The 17323-nt window shown below is 45.9% G+C and overlaps 1 protein-coding gene across 1 annotated transcript in view; it reads right to left on the reverse strand.

Annotated features, from left to right (window-relative positions):
- The window catches only part of LAMB1 (laminin subunit beta 1), a 43722-nt gene that overhangs the window by 23185 nt on the left and 3214 nt on the right, over window positions 1-17323 (reverse strand). Inside the window, 15 exon segments of the mRNA XM_042815829.1 lie at window positions 79-283; window positions 749-872; window positions 1383-1510; window positions 2279-2437; window positions 4583-4718; window positions 6386-6465; window positions 7360-7472; window positions 7875-8054; window positions 8414-8602; window positions 8770-8890; window positions 10187-10389; window positions 11717-11780; window positions 11874-12062; window positions 13923-13996; window positions 15820-15955. Of these exon segments, the coding sequence (XP_042671763.1) occupies window positions 79-283; window positions 749-872; window positions 1383-1510; window positions 2279-2437; window positions 4583-4718; window positions 6386-6465; window positions 7360-7472; window positions 7875-8054; window positions 8414-8602; window positions 8770-8890; window positions 10187-10389; window positions 11717-11780; window positions 11874-12062; window positions 13923-13996; window positions 15820-15955 (2101 nt within the window).

Genomic DNA, 17323 nt, shown 5'->3' on the forward strand with positions numbered 1-17323 from the left:
CCACACTCCCTGTGCACACTTGGAAGCACCATCAAGCTTCCAGGTGCAGTCTGCTCTATTAAGCAGGTAGTTACATACACAAGGCAGTCTCGTGCAATAGCGCAGAAATGCTGAAGATGATGTTCTTGCAGACATCTGTCATTGGAGTTTTCACAACGCTCCTGCTGTTTTCCAGACACCGGTATCTCTGGAACGTTTCCCAAGCGCTGTTGGTGACCACATCTTCACCTGAGCCTCCCACGGTGAATATTTCCAGTGATTTGCAGTACGGCATGAGGACAAGCTATAGAAGTATTTCATAGAGGCACTGTGTCATTTTTTATAAATAGCCTCCACCAAAACTGCAAAAACATGCTAGTATCCCACTTCCCATTATGCTTTTTAGCCCAGAAACCAAACAGGTAGACAGAAATTGGAAGCAATGAACAATTATAGAGAACTACTGCACTTTCTTCGTGGCACAGTTTTCCTATTACCAATTCTATTCATTCAGAAGAAAGAGTTGGATGCACTGTGAAAGTCCGGATCTGTGGTCCAGTAAAAGACAACCAAAGCCTTTGTACACAGAAGGGCAATATACACACTTTGTTCCTGAAGAAATCTGTTTGAAATCTGGATTCAGCCTTAAGCAACAACTTCATAAGGTAGCATTCTGAATTTACACAGATGCATCCCAAAAGAAACACAAACTTTCAGGATTTTAAAAACACTTTTCCTTCAGAGCATCCCCTAGGAAATTTCTGCTTACAGAGTCAATGAGTGTGTAGGGGTTCTCCATCTCAGATTCCACCAAGGAGTACTGGGACAGCTCCAGGCGGATGGTGTAGTTCAGCCCCTTCTCAAAGCAGACCGGCCGTGGGAGAACAACATATCTGGATTGAGAACAGGAAACATTTCTCACTTGAAACAACCAGCACTGTAAGGCATCTCAGGTGGCCCCCATAAAGCAATTGAGATAATGGCGAGCAGCCAAGAATGAGCAGAACAAAAGCTACAATGTGAAGGAGCTGTTTTGGAAGCTTGTGCAAGTCAGAACCAGAAAAACTTATCGGCAAGGTAAAGAGTAACAGTGATGTCCACTTGCAGGCTGTACAAACACGTTTTTTTTTCAGACAACAAGAGTAAACTTAAAAGCTTTTGACTGCAGACACAATACTAAATTCATTTTTTATAACCCACTGGAAATTAAATTTCGTTTTCATAGAGGCCAACGCAAGCTGATAACATGACAACTCTATTTCAGCTATACTGAGACCACTTTGACAAACTCATTCCAAACTGCAGGGGAAGGTATGAAGATACAGATGCCTCACAGCATCCTGCTTTTGGTCAAGTTGCAACCTGGCCTTTTTTCTGGTTTTGGTCTACTCAGTTATACTAACCTGGAGCCAGGTGGCAATGAGACAACCTGATTATCGTCATCAGGAACCGTGTTGCCACACCGGCTACCTGCGGGAATCTTGCCTGGGCGCGACACAGTGATCACAGCTTTTTCCCACTGATCTGGCAACTGGTGAAGTCAAAAAGAAAGGCTGATCAACGTTAAGCAAAGTTAAGCAAAGTTAAGCAGTCCTGGAAGCATCCAGCACTGAGGCAAGGAACAGCTGCAGAGAGGAAGAGGCAGAAGCTCCAGCACCACTGGGGCATCTGCCGGCAGTGGGCTTGGGCTGAGACAGGGAGAGGCAGGAGCTCCAGCTTCCTCCTCTATCCTAAAAAACACAACTCAAATCATGATATCAGTGGGAGGGAGGGGTTTAGCCTCTGCTCTCCTCACATCTGTATACCAGATCTGAGTCAGCTTTTCTCCACAGTCAGCTGCTGCCAAACTTTAGGTAAGGAACATCTTTTATTGTGGGTATTTCTCTTGACCTCCCTCTGCTGTGAAACACCACAGTCAAAAATAACTATTCACAAACTCTTAGCAGCAGGTGTTCAACATCCAAGATGGACAATTTGTCTCCTAAGCTGTGTAACAGCATTTCTACTCATTGCAAGTCTGTCTGACTGATATCAAATTCATATTCTAATCTGTTCTGAGGGGATTTGTCATTTTTAATTTGCTTATAAACAGCTGTCTCAACACACAATAATGACGCTTTTTAAAATTGTAAAGTAAATAACAGCAGAGACAGTAAAAATCCTTCTGTATTGTTGTGCATCTCGAACACTTAACTAAGCTGCCATCCTTGTCTGCGTGTCTTGATGCTTCCAGGAAGCCCTGGGCTCCCATTGGCCATACACTGGGATACCAAGCAGGTGCCAGAGAGCAGCGACCCACCTGGGGCTCGTAGCGGATCACGATGTCGTACTCCATGGAGTAGGGGATGTTGTCGATGTAGAATTCCAGGTATGCCCCCTCAGGGACCCTCACAAATCCTACGCCTGTCCACGACGGTGTGCGGTCCTGTGTGGACTGGCGCTCAATTATGTTTACTCCCTACAGAAACAGGAAAGAGAGCTTTTAGTACCAATGCACGGATTTTGTGAGCTCCACTGGAGGACATGAAGTTCTATGGATGGATTACTTCTGGATTGCCACTTCATCTGCATCCCAGAGAATACGAACTCTCTCCCTTAAACACGTGTGTACGAACACCACTGCCTACCCATTCAAAAAATGGTTGGAGTTGGAAGGGGCCCTAAAGATCATCTAGTTCCAACTCCCTACCATGGGCAGGGACACCTTCCATACGTCTGTGTATTGAGAGAAAGAAAGATAGAACAACTCTGCACAACTCTTCACCCACTTACCTGTTACTGTGGGAAATAAAATCTAAAATCTTGCTGGGAGTAACTCACTGACCACCTACAGCATCTAGTTCACCCTACACAGATGTATGATTTGCACCAATGCAGGATGTAACTGGACTGCTGTAATAACTTTCTCACCACATTTGTAGCAGTAGAATTTACTGCAGTGGCACAGAACTGCTCTGCTGACTCCCAGTCTGAGTGCTAATTGCTTCCTGATTACATTGGGCCAGGCCAAACCAAACCACTGCCTAGCATAACATCTGAAAGCAAGTCACAGCTGTCATTAACAAGGTGTCACTAAGTAAGAGATCCTAAACACCTCTAGACATTAAACATCCAAGTTGATGCTGGCTACTCCTTTCAGTCTGAGATGTCAGTTTTTTAAGTTTCTCTTTATATTAAGCAAGAAAGAGGAAAAAGTTAACAGAAAGGGGAAAGCTGTGATGTTCAAATTTCCTGTTTCAAATATATCTGCATCCATGAATAGTTCTTGCTATAAAACAACATCCTGAGCATTCGTATGAAAGCTGCTTCAGTAGAAAGGGACAAAATGAAAGGAAATGTCAATATATCTGTCACTCCAGCTTGCCCCCTCATGTATTCTCACACCCTTTGAAGTGAGCCAAGCTATAAATTATTACCCTTTGGCTTTGAACAAAGGGACGGAGCTCCCACAAAGGACTGCAGGAGGAACATAAGTGAGAGTGTGCAGGGATTGTGCACAGGGACTTGTGACTGCCTGAAAACCCCTAAAACTCCATGCCATTTTGTTTCATCTTGTGCTGGGGCCGTACCTGAGCATTCAGATCTTATTCTGCCAGCAGATTAATAACAAAGTTTTATTTGCCCAATATCAGCACTGTTTAAAATGGTTTGTTCTGCAGGTTTGCAAAGCCAAGCAACAGCTCACTTCCCAGCTTGGTGAGGCAGCTCTTCAGGCTGAGCTCCTTGCCCCAAATACCTGGGACCTCCAGCACCGCCCCTCCAGCTGGAAAGACAAATGCACCCAAACACGTGCCAGCAAGCACACCCTGCTGCTGGCCAAGTTGTGCTTGATGCTATCTAGCACAGATATCTAGCAGGCAAAATGCTCTGCCCTGGCTTGAAACCTGACATTCTGCCTGAAACAAATAAATTAGGAAACAGTGCCCCAGGCAGACTAGGATCTGGTGCCTCAGAGCACTCATTATCTGAGGAGGAGAAGTCCCTTGTCCTTGCTGGAGGCAAAAGTAATCAATGTAATCATCTGGCCTCTGTAAATGAATTAAAAGCAAGGCTGTGTGCTCAGGAATTGGAAGGAGCCAGAGAGCCTGATGTACCTCACGAGTGACTAAAACAAACTGGACATAACATCACTTACAAATCAATGTTTTGCACAATTAACCACTTATTTAGTCATTAATTAAAAAAATTTCTCTAATGTACAGGAACTCTAAATCACACAGCAAAGTGCTTGAATGTGTATGCTGCTCCATCCAGGTGTCAGTGATACCGAGAGGAAAATCCAGCATTGGTATTCCACCACACTCGAGGTAAGAGGGCAAAGAGAGGTGGGTGCATATGCAGTGGGTAAGAAGGGTGCAGACAGAAAATGAACTATATAGTCATGATCAAAGAAACAGATCAAAAAAGGAAAATGGGAGTTTCCTGCCTAAAACACTACATAATTTATCGATACGACTAAACAAGGAGGAGCAGGCAGTGCTCCATCTGGCACAACTCCACAGTGTCTTTGCGCAACACTGACATTATAAAACAGCCTCTTTCCAACACCCAAATTGCGAAACAGAGCTTTCCCACAGACCAGCACACTCCAGCTGCTACTCACAGGACCCAGGTTGGCTTCCTCAGCCTCGTAGATGTAGTGGTCAAGCGAGATGAAGTAATATCCAGGCTCCACTTGGTTGCACTGACGTCCAAACATGTGGGGCCGGCACTCACATTGACCAGATTCACTTGAGCAGCTAAAACAGAAAAGCAGTGAATGCACAGCACAGCTTGGCTAAGACAGACTGAGCTGGCTCATCTGCACTGACAGAACATCAGCCTGGTCCCAGGCACAGCCATGGTTCACTCCAGCTGTGCTCCTGGGTACAGGCGAGGAGTGAGAACAGGCCAGGACCATTTCCAACAGACAGCTTGCATGTGGTTTCCTCTGTTTAGATATTGAGAGGATTGAATGTTACAGATCCCTGGGGCCACACAGCGGTTCTGGGAGTGCTTTGCTTTGCTTGCTTACAAAGCCAAACACAGCCAAAAGGCAAGTCTGTCCTTCAACTCCAGGCTCGCAGGCCATGCATGCAGCTATCTGCTCATCTGGGCTTGGGCAGAGCAAGAACATGCACGACTCTGCATGCCTGGGATGCTGAGCTGCTCTTGTACTTAGCAAAGCACATCCCAAAAGGCTGCCCATAGGCAGCTCTGCTCAGGGCAGAACCACACACAGCTTATTCAGATTTGGGTGGACAAAAAGATGTGGGACAGACTGAGACACTGCTGGAGGGATGGAGAAGGTCTGTCCATTCCCTTTGTAACAAGACATTTTCTCTGTATAGCTTTATTTCAAAATGACCTTTTGTAGCTTCACTGCTCCCAGTGTCTGCTCCGCATTATGAAGAACTTGGGGGTTCTTTATTTTTGATGGGGTCTGGTCATACTTTTTCATAGGAAAGTTTCTTGGTCCAATAAAAATGTTCCTTTCCTTACATTTCAATTTAATATAGAAACCTTTTTGAAATCAAAACCTTCTGTGTTTCCATGGAAAATCTCCAGGCTTTTTTAAGACTGAAAGTAGTTTGTACCTGAAATCAGTTTTGAAACTATGGACATACATTTCAACAGTGTTTGCTTTCAGATGCCAAAGTGCTCCAGAAGGGGAGCAAGAAAGTTTCCCCTCTGGGGATGTTAATAACTCCCATGCCCAAGCTGCAACCTCTGTGCTTTGTGTGGAAAGGAGTTTGGGGCAAGGTGTGGTTGCCCAGGTGCTGCAGGCAGCAGAGGGAAAAAAGCCCATGAGAGTGGCATCAATCCACCCCCTTGGGAAACTGCTGTGGTTTCAGACAAAAGCAAACTATTTCAAAGGGTTTGTGGAGGGAAGGAAAGATAAAAGAGAGCACAGAAGTATGTCACTGTAGAAAAGCCATGCACCCAATGCAGGGAAAGCTGCTCTGATGAAAGTACTGGTCTGATTACCTGAAATCCCTGCACTGACAGGTATATAAGCCAGGGCTTCCCATACTCTTACTAATGGATGCATCTCCAAAACCCAAGTTTCTGAACAACCCCCACTTTCCCAATGGACATGTGCAGACCTACTTGCCCCATGCAGTGCTGCAGGAGCAGTGCAGCAGTACTGTACTGCTGGCATGCTGTACTGCTGGCATGCTTCTCCGGTGCTGATGGACAGACAGACTGGCTAAAGGGCCAACGTGCAGGCCAGACCAAGAGCCAGCTCAGCACAGATGCCTCTACCACCCCCTGCAGCAATCAAGATCTGCCACTTTCTGCACACAGGAGCAGAAAGATGATCCCAAGCACTGCCCTCTAGAAAATATGAAGGTGTTGTGATTGCAAATGGGGCAAACCTCGCTGGGGTGAGTGATTAAAAGAGAGAACTGGGGGTGGAACTCACTTGTTATGCAGTGCTCCTCCCTGGTCGCAGTCACAGGGTCGACATCCATCCATGTCATTGCTCAGGCCCCAGTGCTCAGGCTGCAGGAAGAGATATCACTGATGTAATCACATCCAGCCCACAGCCACGTTCTGCAGCGCACAATGTGAGCCACTCCTGGTTGGCCCCTTGAAAAGCCACAACCATCAACAAAACTTCTCCATCTGCTCTCCTCCAATCTTCCAAGTGGCCCAGAGGCTTGAGAAATAAAATCCTTTTCCACCAAACTTTAAAAAATAACTTCCAAAGGACTCAATCCCCTTTACTTCACTCCTACCGCATCATTTAAACCAGTTTGGGTGCAGGCTACTGACCCACAAAGGGCTTCAGAACTGCAGCCCAGCTCACTGCACCCAAGCAGAGAGTAGCATAAGGGCCAGCAGGGCTTTGTGCTGGGCTATGTCTTTGTAGGGCTGTTCCTCCACGGCTTGCTCAGCAGAAAGGCAGACAGACAGCCTTGTTTAGCTTTTCCATAGTTTATTGTCAGATAAGAGAGCCTGTCAGTGTTTATACAAACATATCCCTTTATTAGACAGCGTGTTTCTATAACACTCCAGCGCACACAAACATTGTATGGAAATGTATGTGTAGCAATTAATCCCTGTCTAAGAAATGGCCAGTATAGAAAATCTCATATTTTGCTTCTCAGTCCATTTTGCCTTTCACCCCAACAAGGGCTCAGGCAGAACTGCCCCAGACCCACATTATCGCAAAGGAACCACAACAGTTATCCTAACATCTCACTCCTTGAACACAATGAAGTAACAGGAATTAATTTCCAGATGCTCTCACCTGCCTCAACTCACCCCCAGCACACAACTCCCTCCCTGTAACATAGCTTCACGGCTCCCGACACCAGCCCACATGCCAGACGCCTGCCTGCTAGCATCCCTCACACCAGTGTCTCGTCATTATTCTTACAGTAATCTACTTACCAGGCACTGATTGCATTGCTTTCCTGTCACCAGGCGCTTACAATAGCAGTTTCCTGTCTCTGAATCACAAGGATTCCCTCCAGGATGGGTACCCAGAGGATTACATGCACAAGCTGGATTGGGAAATACAAACAGGCAGGTCAAAACACAGGATTTCAGCTACAGTATCCAATTTAAACATTTATATTAAAGCTTCCCCTAATTTCCCAGGTCAGAGATTAATTGCACACTTTGCCTACCACCCATCCCAGTAAAACTCCTCTGGCTTAGAGACTTAAAAAGAAATACAATTCCGCTACTTCCACTGCATGTATTCCCCAGGACCAGCTGGGGAGATGAGTTTCAGAAGAGAGTGGACTCCAAGCTGCAGCAGATCTACAAGAATGATTTTTTTCTTTAGCAAAACATGAAACAAAGGAGAAGAAAAACAACCCCACAAAACTACCCTCTCCCAGGGCTAGCAGCACCTCAAAGAGCTTTTGATCCCACATAAAGGAACATATGTTTTTACTCACATTGACAGCCCGCTGGGTCATCGGCACTGAGTCCATAGAAACCTTCTTTGCAGAGATCACAACGTTCCCCCTCGACGAATAATTTACAGCGGCACTGGCCAGCAATGAGGCCCGTAGAGAAGTCTGTGTAGCGATCACATATGCCACCATTTTGGGAGCCAGCTGGGTCACAATTACAAGCTAAGAAGGAAGCATTGCACACATTTTGTTGACTGCTACAACAGAAAAGGCCAAGTCTCACACTGAGTAACATAAACTCAGCTGCTGCATAGAGTACAGTTATCCCAAGGAGTAGAGATGACACAAGTTGAGCATGAAACCACCAAATACATTTGCAGATTCTTGAAGAAAACAAAACAAAGCTAGGCTCACTCAACTCCTCCAAGCTAACCTCCAAGCTCCCCTCCAGATCTTTGCGATGAAGGGAGGGGGGGGAAAGAGAGCAGCAGCTATGATAAATCCCAAATCTCCGACAGCAAGCCCTGAGGACCACAACCCAGACCCCTCATCCATCCCACCAGGCACAGGGCCATCCTTACGCTCGCAGACGTCGGGGTCCCGCAGGTCTCTCTCTGGGTGCTGGAAGTAGAAGGGCTTGCACTGCTCGCAGTTGCGCCCCACCGTGTTGTGCTGGCAGTCGTCGCACACCCCCCCGCTGGTGTTCCCTGTCGCCATGTACACGGCCATGTCGAAGTGGCACTGTGCAGAGTGGCCATTGCAATTACACTCTGTGACAAAGATGAACATCGAGAGTAGCCTCAGAGGAGACGAGTCAACTGAAGAACATGCAGAACTTTACACACCGTCACAGATTCCACGAGTCGCTCACACAACAATGCATAATGCTACAAGCGAGCAACACCAGGCTTTAGATTTGCGTTTGACCCAAACTCACTTTTGCATGCGTTACTATTGCGGCCTTCGGCAGGTCGCCAAGGTAAGTCATGGTAGAAATCCAAACACTGCTCACAATTCAAGCCCTTGGTATTATGCCTGCACATGCAGTGCCCGTGGACCTGTCATTAAAATAAAAACATATATATATATATATAAAATTGAAAAAATAGTTGATTTAATAATCAATTCAGGGAGGGTGGAGAAAAAAAACAGGCTTCTCCAATTCACTCAAAATACAACTAGTGGAAATACTTCTGGAGTCTTTGCATTATAAAGCATATAATGCAGGTAAGTGGAAATGAAGGGCCACAGAAGTATCTCTTGCCTGCTTACATTAAGAATGCCCTCATAACAAACCTGTCCTAGACTTACTGGAACTCATGCATGAATAAATGCTTTTAGGCACAAACAAGGGGAACACAGTTCCACCTAAATAGTCACAGAAGCCTCTTAGAGCTAGTAATTAGCTATTTATTAGCTGTTAATTAAATATTAACATGCATCAAGTCATATCAGCATGTCAGCTCTAGCCCACTGCTGCCATACCTTCTCAAAGGAAAGATAACCACATTTTGGATGGGTCTCATCCATCAGGCCAAGGCTTTGTCATCAACACACGAGCACTGAGCAGACAGTGTTGGTGTGACAGCCACTGCCTTTGGTGATGGGAACTACCAGCACTGGAGCCACAATTCTAAGGCAAAGGGCTGCTGTCAGGTGGAGACCCTGGCAGAGAACAAGGAGCAATGGAGAATACCCATATCCTGCAGCCCCTGAGGCAAGCACACAGCTTTCCCCTATGCCTCCACATTTTCATCTAGTTAATAACTCACTCATTAACACTCCTGCTATTATTGCTCGTTAGACAAAAATCATGGGGAAACCCAGAACCAAGAAGGGATGGGACACACACAACGGCACACAAGGCAGGCATCAGAATTTTCCTGCAGAGCTTGCTGTTAATTAATCAGGGCTGCAACTATGCAAATTGCTTCTCAGCTGATAAGGACTGATACAAATGCAGATCTTGTTTGATTCATGAAACTTTCTTTCCCTAAGGCCACTCTTTCCTTCAATTTTAGGGCAAGGATGTCAGCACACACTTATCTCCTGCTCCTTACAGAAATATTCCCTTTCTACCTTCCTGCCTTTTAATTCCATCAGTTCTTTAACATCATTAGAAAATGAATGCTAAAACATTTCACTGAATCTAAGCTCTCTGTGCTTGATTAATGTCAGTAAGGACAGATAATAGCTTTGCTGTTAAAGAATGACTTCAATGGTTTTCTTGTTGGTAAGGAAAGAGTGGAGAGGAACTCAAATTTCTCCTATCACATTTTCACCTCACTGTTTCCATATTGCAACTGAAACCCACGATCAGGAATAGCTATGTGGAGAAAAGTGGGAATATTCACCATTCCTTCCACTTCTTCGTTGAAGCCCTCTACCGGCGCGCACTCACTGGCGTGGCCATAGCAGAAGCAGTTCCCGCGCACCACCATGTCGTAAATGGCATAATAGTACTTCTCCCTGATCTCCATCCTCGAATCCAGGAGGTTATCTCCCAGCGTGTGCAGCTTGGTGAACTTGACTCTTAGATTTGTGATCTTCAACAGGTCTGCAGGGGACACCAGAAAAACATGTTTTGGAGTTATTTACCAGATACTGTACTGAATGGGAGGAAGCCAGCAGTGACTTCCCAAACACACTTCCTTTGGGCAGATTAGATCAGGTTTAATTTCAGCTCTTACATGCTACATATCATATCACATCACTTCATACTCCCCACTTCTAAAAATTACACTAACTTACTGCAGGCTGATACTGTGTAAGCCAGTTTAAGCTTAATTAAAAATACTAGCTTGTTTTACTATAGGCATACACAGGCAAGAGCACAAATATTAAAGGCACGTACACCAGTCCCCACCAGATGAGACAGCGGTTCTCTCTAGACACTCTGGAGTTCCAAGTGTAAGATGTGGACAGCAGGAGAAAGGGAGGGGATCAATATTAAGCAACTGCTGACTTTGAGCTTTAAGAGTCTTTTGAATAAAAATCTAAGATGGAAATAAGACACAAATATATTCTTCTTTCTTATACATCCAACTTTCCCAGCAAATTTAATAAGCTGATGAAAGCAGCCTCTCTCTCTTTTAAAAATTTGGGTTAAAACATTCAACCAATCTAGCAACTAGCAGACGCTCTCCTACTTCAGATATTTTCTTCTACTACAGTTAACTTTGCACAGAAGGATGTGAACTGAAGCTAAGAAGGAAAACGAAATTAGAGGTCAACTTTAAGGCCAAGCACAACCATTCCCTACTCAAACCAAATGCCAAAAGAGGTTAAACTTTGACCACACTAAGCAACAGGTCTGCACATATCTCCGCTTCCCTTGCTTGCAATGACTCTACACACCTGCTACAGGCATTTTTGGTTTATGGTCATGTCTGTGTGGACCAGCTACACAGATTTACTAAGGCCAGTCACTCAAATGATTCAGATGTTCATGATTCAGATGTTCTAAATTCTAAAATATAGATCACAACACCCTTGATTTTATCTCAAAACACAAAATGATCAAAGTCCATTTCTAGTTCCGATTCTTTGCTTTCTGAAAACTGTACAATTACAGGATAACACTCCAAGGCTTCTCTTGGTGATTGCATGTATTTTGCAGAGAAGGATCTTTAAACTAAACTCTTTTCCTCAACCAATACGGAAAGAACCAACTACAACAAAGGTGGTAAGACTGACCACATGAGCTGATGACACCGACAGCTATTTCCCAGTAGATCACTGAGTCAGGAAAAGAAGTCACACCAGGAACGCATTCATATGACTTCAAAATTATCATGAGGGCTAATGTTTGACATTGACTGTGGATTGCTGCTATAAGTACAGAAATACTTCCAAATGAGCCTAGAAGATAAGTGCATACATACTTTGAATTCTTGGACTGTATGGATCTTCAATCCTGAAAGCAGGATCTAAAACACGATATATGACCTGGGGAAAAACAGTACAAAAGAAGGCTCAGGGAAGCTGAATTTGTGTGGAAGACGTTTACGCAACAAGCGTTTGAAAAAAGAAACATCTGACCTCTCCCTCAGTTGAAGGCTCAATGTCGGAGTATCGGGAATCACAGATGATATCGTCCACCTTCTTCATGGGTCCAGTTGAAATCCCAGGAAATGAGCTCTCACAGTCATATGCAAAATACCTATATACTTGCCATGTTTTTCCAAAGTCAGATGATCTTTCTATCAGCATTGCAGCGGGGCGGAATGTCTAGTAATGAGAAAACCAAAGGAGGTTGTATTTTGTTAGCTATTACTCACATTTACATGGAACACTTCTAACTGTGAGGAATCAACACGTCTGGATTTTCATCTCTCCTCTCTCTGTAGAGAGTATTTGCCCTTTCACCCTTTACTGCTGATATCCTACTTTCTGTTCAGAAGCAGATCTTCAACGCAACGCACATCAAATCAAAGATCATCTATCTTTAGAAAAGACTGCATTCAGTGATCAAGCAGTTAAGTGCCCAAACTTAAAGTTTCTCAGATTTCAAATCCTATCTCAAAACTAGAGATTAAAGCAGGGCTCCAGAGACAAAGGGATTTTTTCCACTGCTTGTGAAAAGCAGCACAGTCTTCTGCCTTGCCATACCTCCTCCCATCTTCTGCAGGGAGACCTCATGGGCCTGTGATAATAATGTTTCAATCAATTGCATTTCAGAACGCAGATATGAATACCTGACTTGCATCAAGAAGAGCCACAAGTCGCATCATTAACAGCATGGATTCAGAGAAAGCCATCAAGGAGCCAAGCACAAAAACATCTCAGTCATGTTTAGAACCAAATTTTTTTTCTGGTTCCTAGCTGAAAATATCACCCTCCTTACAAACTGGTATCTCACCCAACAGAAAATGAAGCCAACCAGAGGTAATGCAGCTCAAGAGCCTTCCACACAAAGACAACTAGTCACCACTAAAATTGTTTTTCCCCCTAGCCTTCCTCCTGACCAAGCACCCAGTGAGCCCAGCACCACCAGCACCAGGCCAGGGCTCCTCAGGGAACCCTCACTGCCAGGGACATGCAGTGTGACCAGAAGAGACCACCTCAGCCACCACTTGTCAGAAAAACAAGCAGATTTCACAAGAAAAACTAACCGCCTCTCCTGGAAAGCCAATCCCTGCAGGAAAGGACCTGGGTGAACAACAGGTTGGCCATGAGCCAGCAGTGTGCCCTTGCAGCCAAGAAGGCCAATGATTTCCTGAGGTGCGTTAAAAGCAGCACAGCAAGCAGGTCAAGGGAGGTGATCCTCCCCCCCTGCTCTGCCTTGCTGAGGCCACAGCTGGAGTGCTGTGCCCAGTTCTGGGCTACTCAGTGCAAGAAAGACAGGGATGTTCTAGAGAGAGTCCAGCAGAGGTAGTTGAACAAGCTGCCTAGAGAGATTGTGGATTCTCCTTCCTTGAAGATCATTAAAACCCATATGGGCACTTTTCTGTGCAGCCTACCATAGGGGACCTGCTATAGCAGGGAGGTCAGACTAGATCTCCCTCCAACCCCTACAATTCCGCATAAATTAAGAGATTTGTCTACATGTAGAGAGCATGGATTTAGCCTTGCAGGAGCTGCAGCCCCTAAACTGAGCTGAAGGCTGCTGCTAGCACTTGCCTGTGATTTAGGATGTACAGGACATAATCTGCCATTCCAAGACATCTGTTTGGCGAGAAACAAAGACACTCTGTGTACAGATGTTTCTTCTTCCTGAAGACCTTCCCATTTGCCAAATGAAAGCTGATAACAGCCAATTTTTTTTAAAGAAAAATCCTCACTTCTAAATGATCTAGCTAATATCTGTACACACAACCACCATAGAGACAAATAACCTGGATTTTGTATAACTCCTTCTGCAGCCTCACACACTTGATGTTTAAGCACAACACAAGCCACACAGTCATAGCTGAGCAACTTCAGGAGTTAGTTAATGGTTGACAGATCTGAAAATCAGGCTAACCAACTCACACGGAGCCCATGTCCCAAATACCAAAAGACTGTGACGACTCTCTTGTCCCTGTCTTTAGGAGACGCATGGGGCTTTGTGCAGAGCTCACACCACAGGTAAGGCTGCAGCATCCTTACCTTGAAGGTCATGATGAGATGAGTGAAATGAAACTCAGCCTCCAGGTTCAGCTGGATTGTCACATTCTCCAGACCTGCAAGAGCAGAGAAAAGGGACTGTGCAGCAAGGAAGGACACTTGGCAGCCTCTGCATCAATACTTCACCAAGACTCTGTGCTCTGGTGACACTGGGATTCTATTCTTTGCCACTTGACTCTAACATCAAAAAGGGATATAGTGCATTAATGAGTTACAAGGAGACATTATGGACCTGCTGAAGACTGCATTATGCATGGGATTATTGTGCATGCAAAAACACGCTGTACCCAAAGCATGAGCCTGCACTGCCTTTACTTCAGACCGCAATGTATCTAACAGCACCAGGTGCGGGACAGCTGTAGAACCCAGCCAACCTATAGCTCAGTGCTCAGGGACTGGCAGGAGTGAGGACACCACAAGCCCAGCCCCAGGCTGTCTGCACACATTGCAGCCGCAGAGCGGCACACCAGCTGTGAGCCTCTGCAGTCCTGACATCTAGCACCTCATCTCATGGGGAGTGCTCCCCACCTTTTTTCTCTCTCTGAACTCTCTTGTCCATCTGGGCACAGAACTGTTTCTATACGGTATCTTTTTTTATGTACTCCCAAACCAGCCACCCCAGCCCTGCTTTGCAATCACAAGGGCTTGGAAATCATGACAAGCAAAACGTTTTTCAAGTGGTGCAGTGTGACTACCTATGGTCAAGGACTCTGTACAGAAACAACAAGTTGCAAATATTATATTGTCATATAAAAGACTTCCCAAAACAGCCGGGTACCAACCACACTGCAGTCAGAAATATTTTAAAAAAATCAAGTGAGATCTACAGAGAGGAGGAAGGTTAAAAAATGAAAAGAATAAACCAACAAAGTGCTTAAATGTTCAACCAGTTGTGACTTGACGTGTAGTGTACAGCAGTGTACTCTTCTGTTGCATGCCTGAATGGGGAAAAACATGAATTGGACAGAAAGAATCATTTGTTTTTCGTTGTTGAAGGACATTTTCATGACCTTATGAGCTAAGAACTTTTCTGTGTGGATGCTGCCAAGCCTTTGCAAAAAACATGAATTATTTGGAATGCTAGAAGAGAACCAGTAGGACAAGTGGCTCGGTAGTCTGATCTATATGGTCAAATACAGTTAAAAAGGACTTAAGGAAAAATTTTCCCACCAAGCAACAGAAATGTTACAAATATTACCATGTTATTTTAACAGAGTCAGATAGCTCCTGCCAGCGCATTTGCAGAAATCCCATCCTGTCCATCTGGCTTTAGGGCAGGATGAAAATCTAGATGCCTTGCTTTCTATAGAAAAGCATGCCAAAAGCAGAACCATAAAAGCCAGAAGGGCAGAGGAAGGGCAAAAAATAAAATAAAGGCCACCAAACTAACATGCAACTTGTTGAATTTTTTAGCTTGCTGGCTCATTTCTGGTATTAGTGTAAGCCTTTGGCACATGGGAGCAGGAACCCAGGCTCGTGGCAGCAGGACAGCAGCCTGCAGTCCCGGCAGTGCGGGGAAGCCCCGCAGTGAAGCCCTTCCTTGGCAGCGCTGCCCTGGATCTGCACGGCTGGAAGGCTGCTCTGCTCTCCTGCCCAGACACGAGACGGCCTGGAGCCGCTCTGGGAAACTTCTCTTTTTAGGAAAGGATTCTCGCTAGGGCGGGAGAGCTCTTTCCAACACTCCTGGAGGGCTCACGGGGTTTTGTTACGGATATGCAGCCACTCCAGGACACACAAAAGCAGCGTTTTACTCAGCTCTCAGCTAACAGCGTGATCCTTTCCTCAGCAGCAATTACCAGCCCTGAGCTAACAGCAAACACGGAGGTACCGCAGACAAAGGGAGAGCGCCTGAGACCCAGCTCCCAGCCGCACCACGTACCATTTTCCGATTGCCACCAAAGCTTCAGACGATTTGGAGCGAATGTGGTGACCACGTTCTCAATGCGATGGCTGTCGGGATTGAGAGTGTCATGGAAGGGGTCCTCAGAATCGCATATGAAACATTTTTTGTCCTCCTGAAACAACAAGATAACCAGCATTACCGATTTTATCCACGGGCGATAGTTGCTTCCTGCAGATAAGAGTATTTTTCATTCATACTACATTCCATGCATTTTGCCTTTGGGAGGCATTGAAGGTGTGGTGCTTTGTTTCTCAATTAATTGATAAGTGTATTTACCTTTATAAATTGATGCAAAACGCCAAACGGAAAATATGCCAGGAATTCCATAAACTGTACTTTTATGGGTGGTATGCTTTCTATCTAAGCTGCAAAGCTCAGGAAATCCCTGCCAGCAGGCAGAAGAGCTCCCAACCAGAGGCAGCATCTCCAGAAATCCCTGAACTGAAACGTGCACACAAAGCTGTATGTGTGAAATAGCCGTGGTTCTTAGGAGCTCACTCGGGGATGTGAGTTCTTCACATCTGGAGTCATCTCCAGTGCATGCAGAGAGCCCACTGGCATTCAGCAACCAGTGTCCCCTCTCTGAATCCAACTTTTCAGGCTTCTACCAGCACTTCACCTCAGACTGCAATCTCAAGCTGTGCCCACAAACCCAGCTTGCACCGTCTACAAAAAAAACCCAGTGGGTGCAAGCGTGGTATGTACCACTTGGGAAGCTGGACAAGCACTTCTCACCACACCAGGGCACCAGGTCTGTGCCAAGCCAACTTTCCATCTCACCGACTTCATCCTTGTCCCTGAGCAGCTGCAAAGCCACACATCCCATAGCAACTAGTCTTGCTTGGTCCCAGGGCAAAGAGGGGATGCTCCTGCACCCACAGCCTGGCAGTGCTTAGAAGTAGGCACAGACACACCAGACAGACACTGGAGTGGGCCTGGCATCAGTAACGCGGGCACATCTCAACTCCCGAAGTGGTGTTTCTGGATATAAACAGCACCTCGGCATTTCAGCACTTTGGGGATGGCAAAAGCCAATAAAGCGCGTTTGTCTGCCCCCATTGTGTCTGCAGCAGCCCTGCCCCGGGGCTATCTCCTTACTTTCCGTATAACCGAGCTGCCGATTATCGAAATTCCATTCCTATCCTCCATCTCCGCTGAACGCAGAGCTTTTAAGCTTAAGCAGCAACGGCCTTTGTGTTTCCCACAGATGAACCCGACAGCCCCACTCGCGTCCCGTCCGTCGCAGCCCATACAAATATAATTAAGTTACGGGCGCAGCGGCCGAGCACTACAGACCACTTGCAATCAGGAAGTTGTCTAGACGGCTGCGTGCAAGGCTGAAATAAAGGAAAAGCACTGACGGAACTCACGGCGGCCCGTTCCGTCTCACCGACTCGTCTCACGGCACGGGGCCGCCTCGCAACGGGCGCCGACGGCGCGGGGCTCCCCGGTCCCGCTGTTCCCCAATGGGCTCTGCACG

Source organism: Centrocercus urophasianus, unplaced genomic scaffold (genome assembly GCF_019232065.1).
Source record: "Centrocercus urophasianus isolate 14NV4802_14NV808 unplaced genomic scaffold, USGS_Curo_1.0 seq_15, whole genome shotgun sequence".
NCBI classification, from domain to species: Eukaryota; Metazoa; Chordata; class Aves; order Galliformes; family Phasianidae; genus Centrocercus; species Centrocercus urophasianus.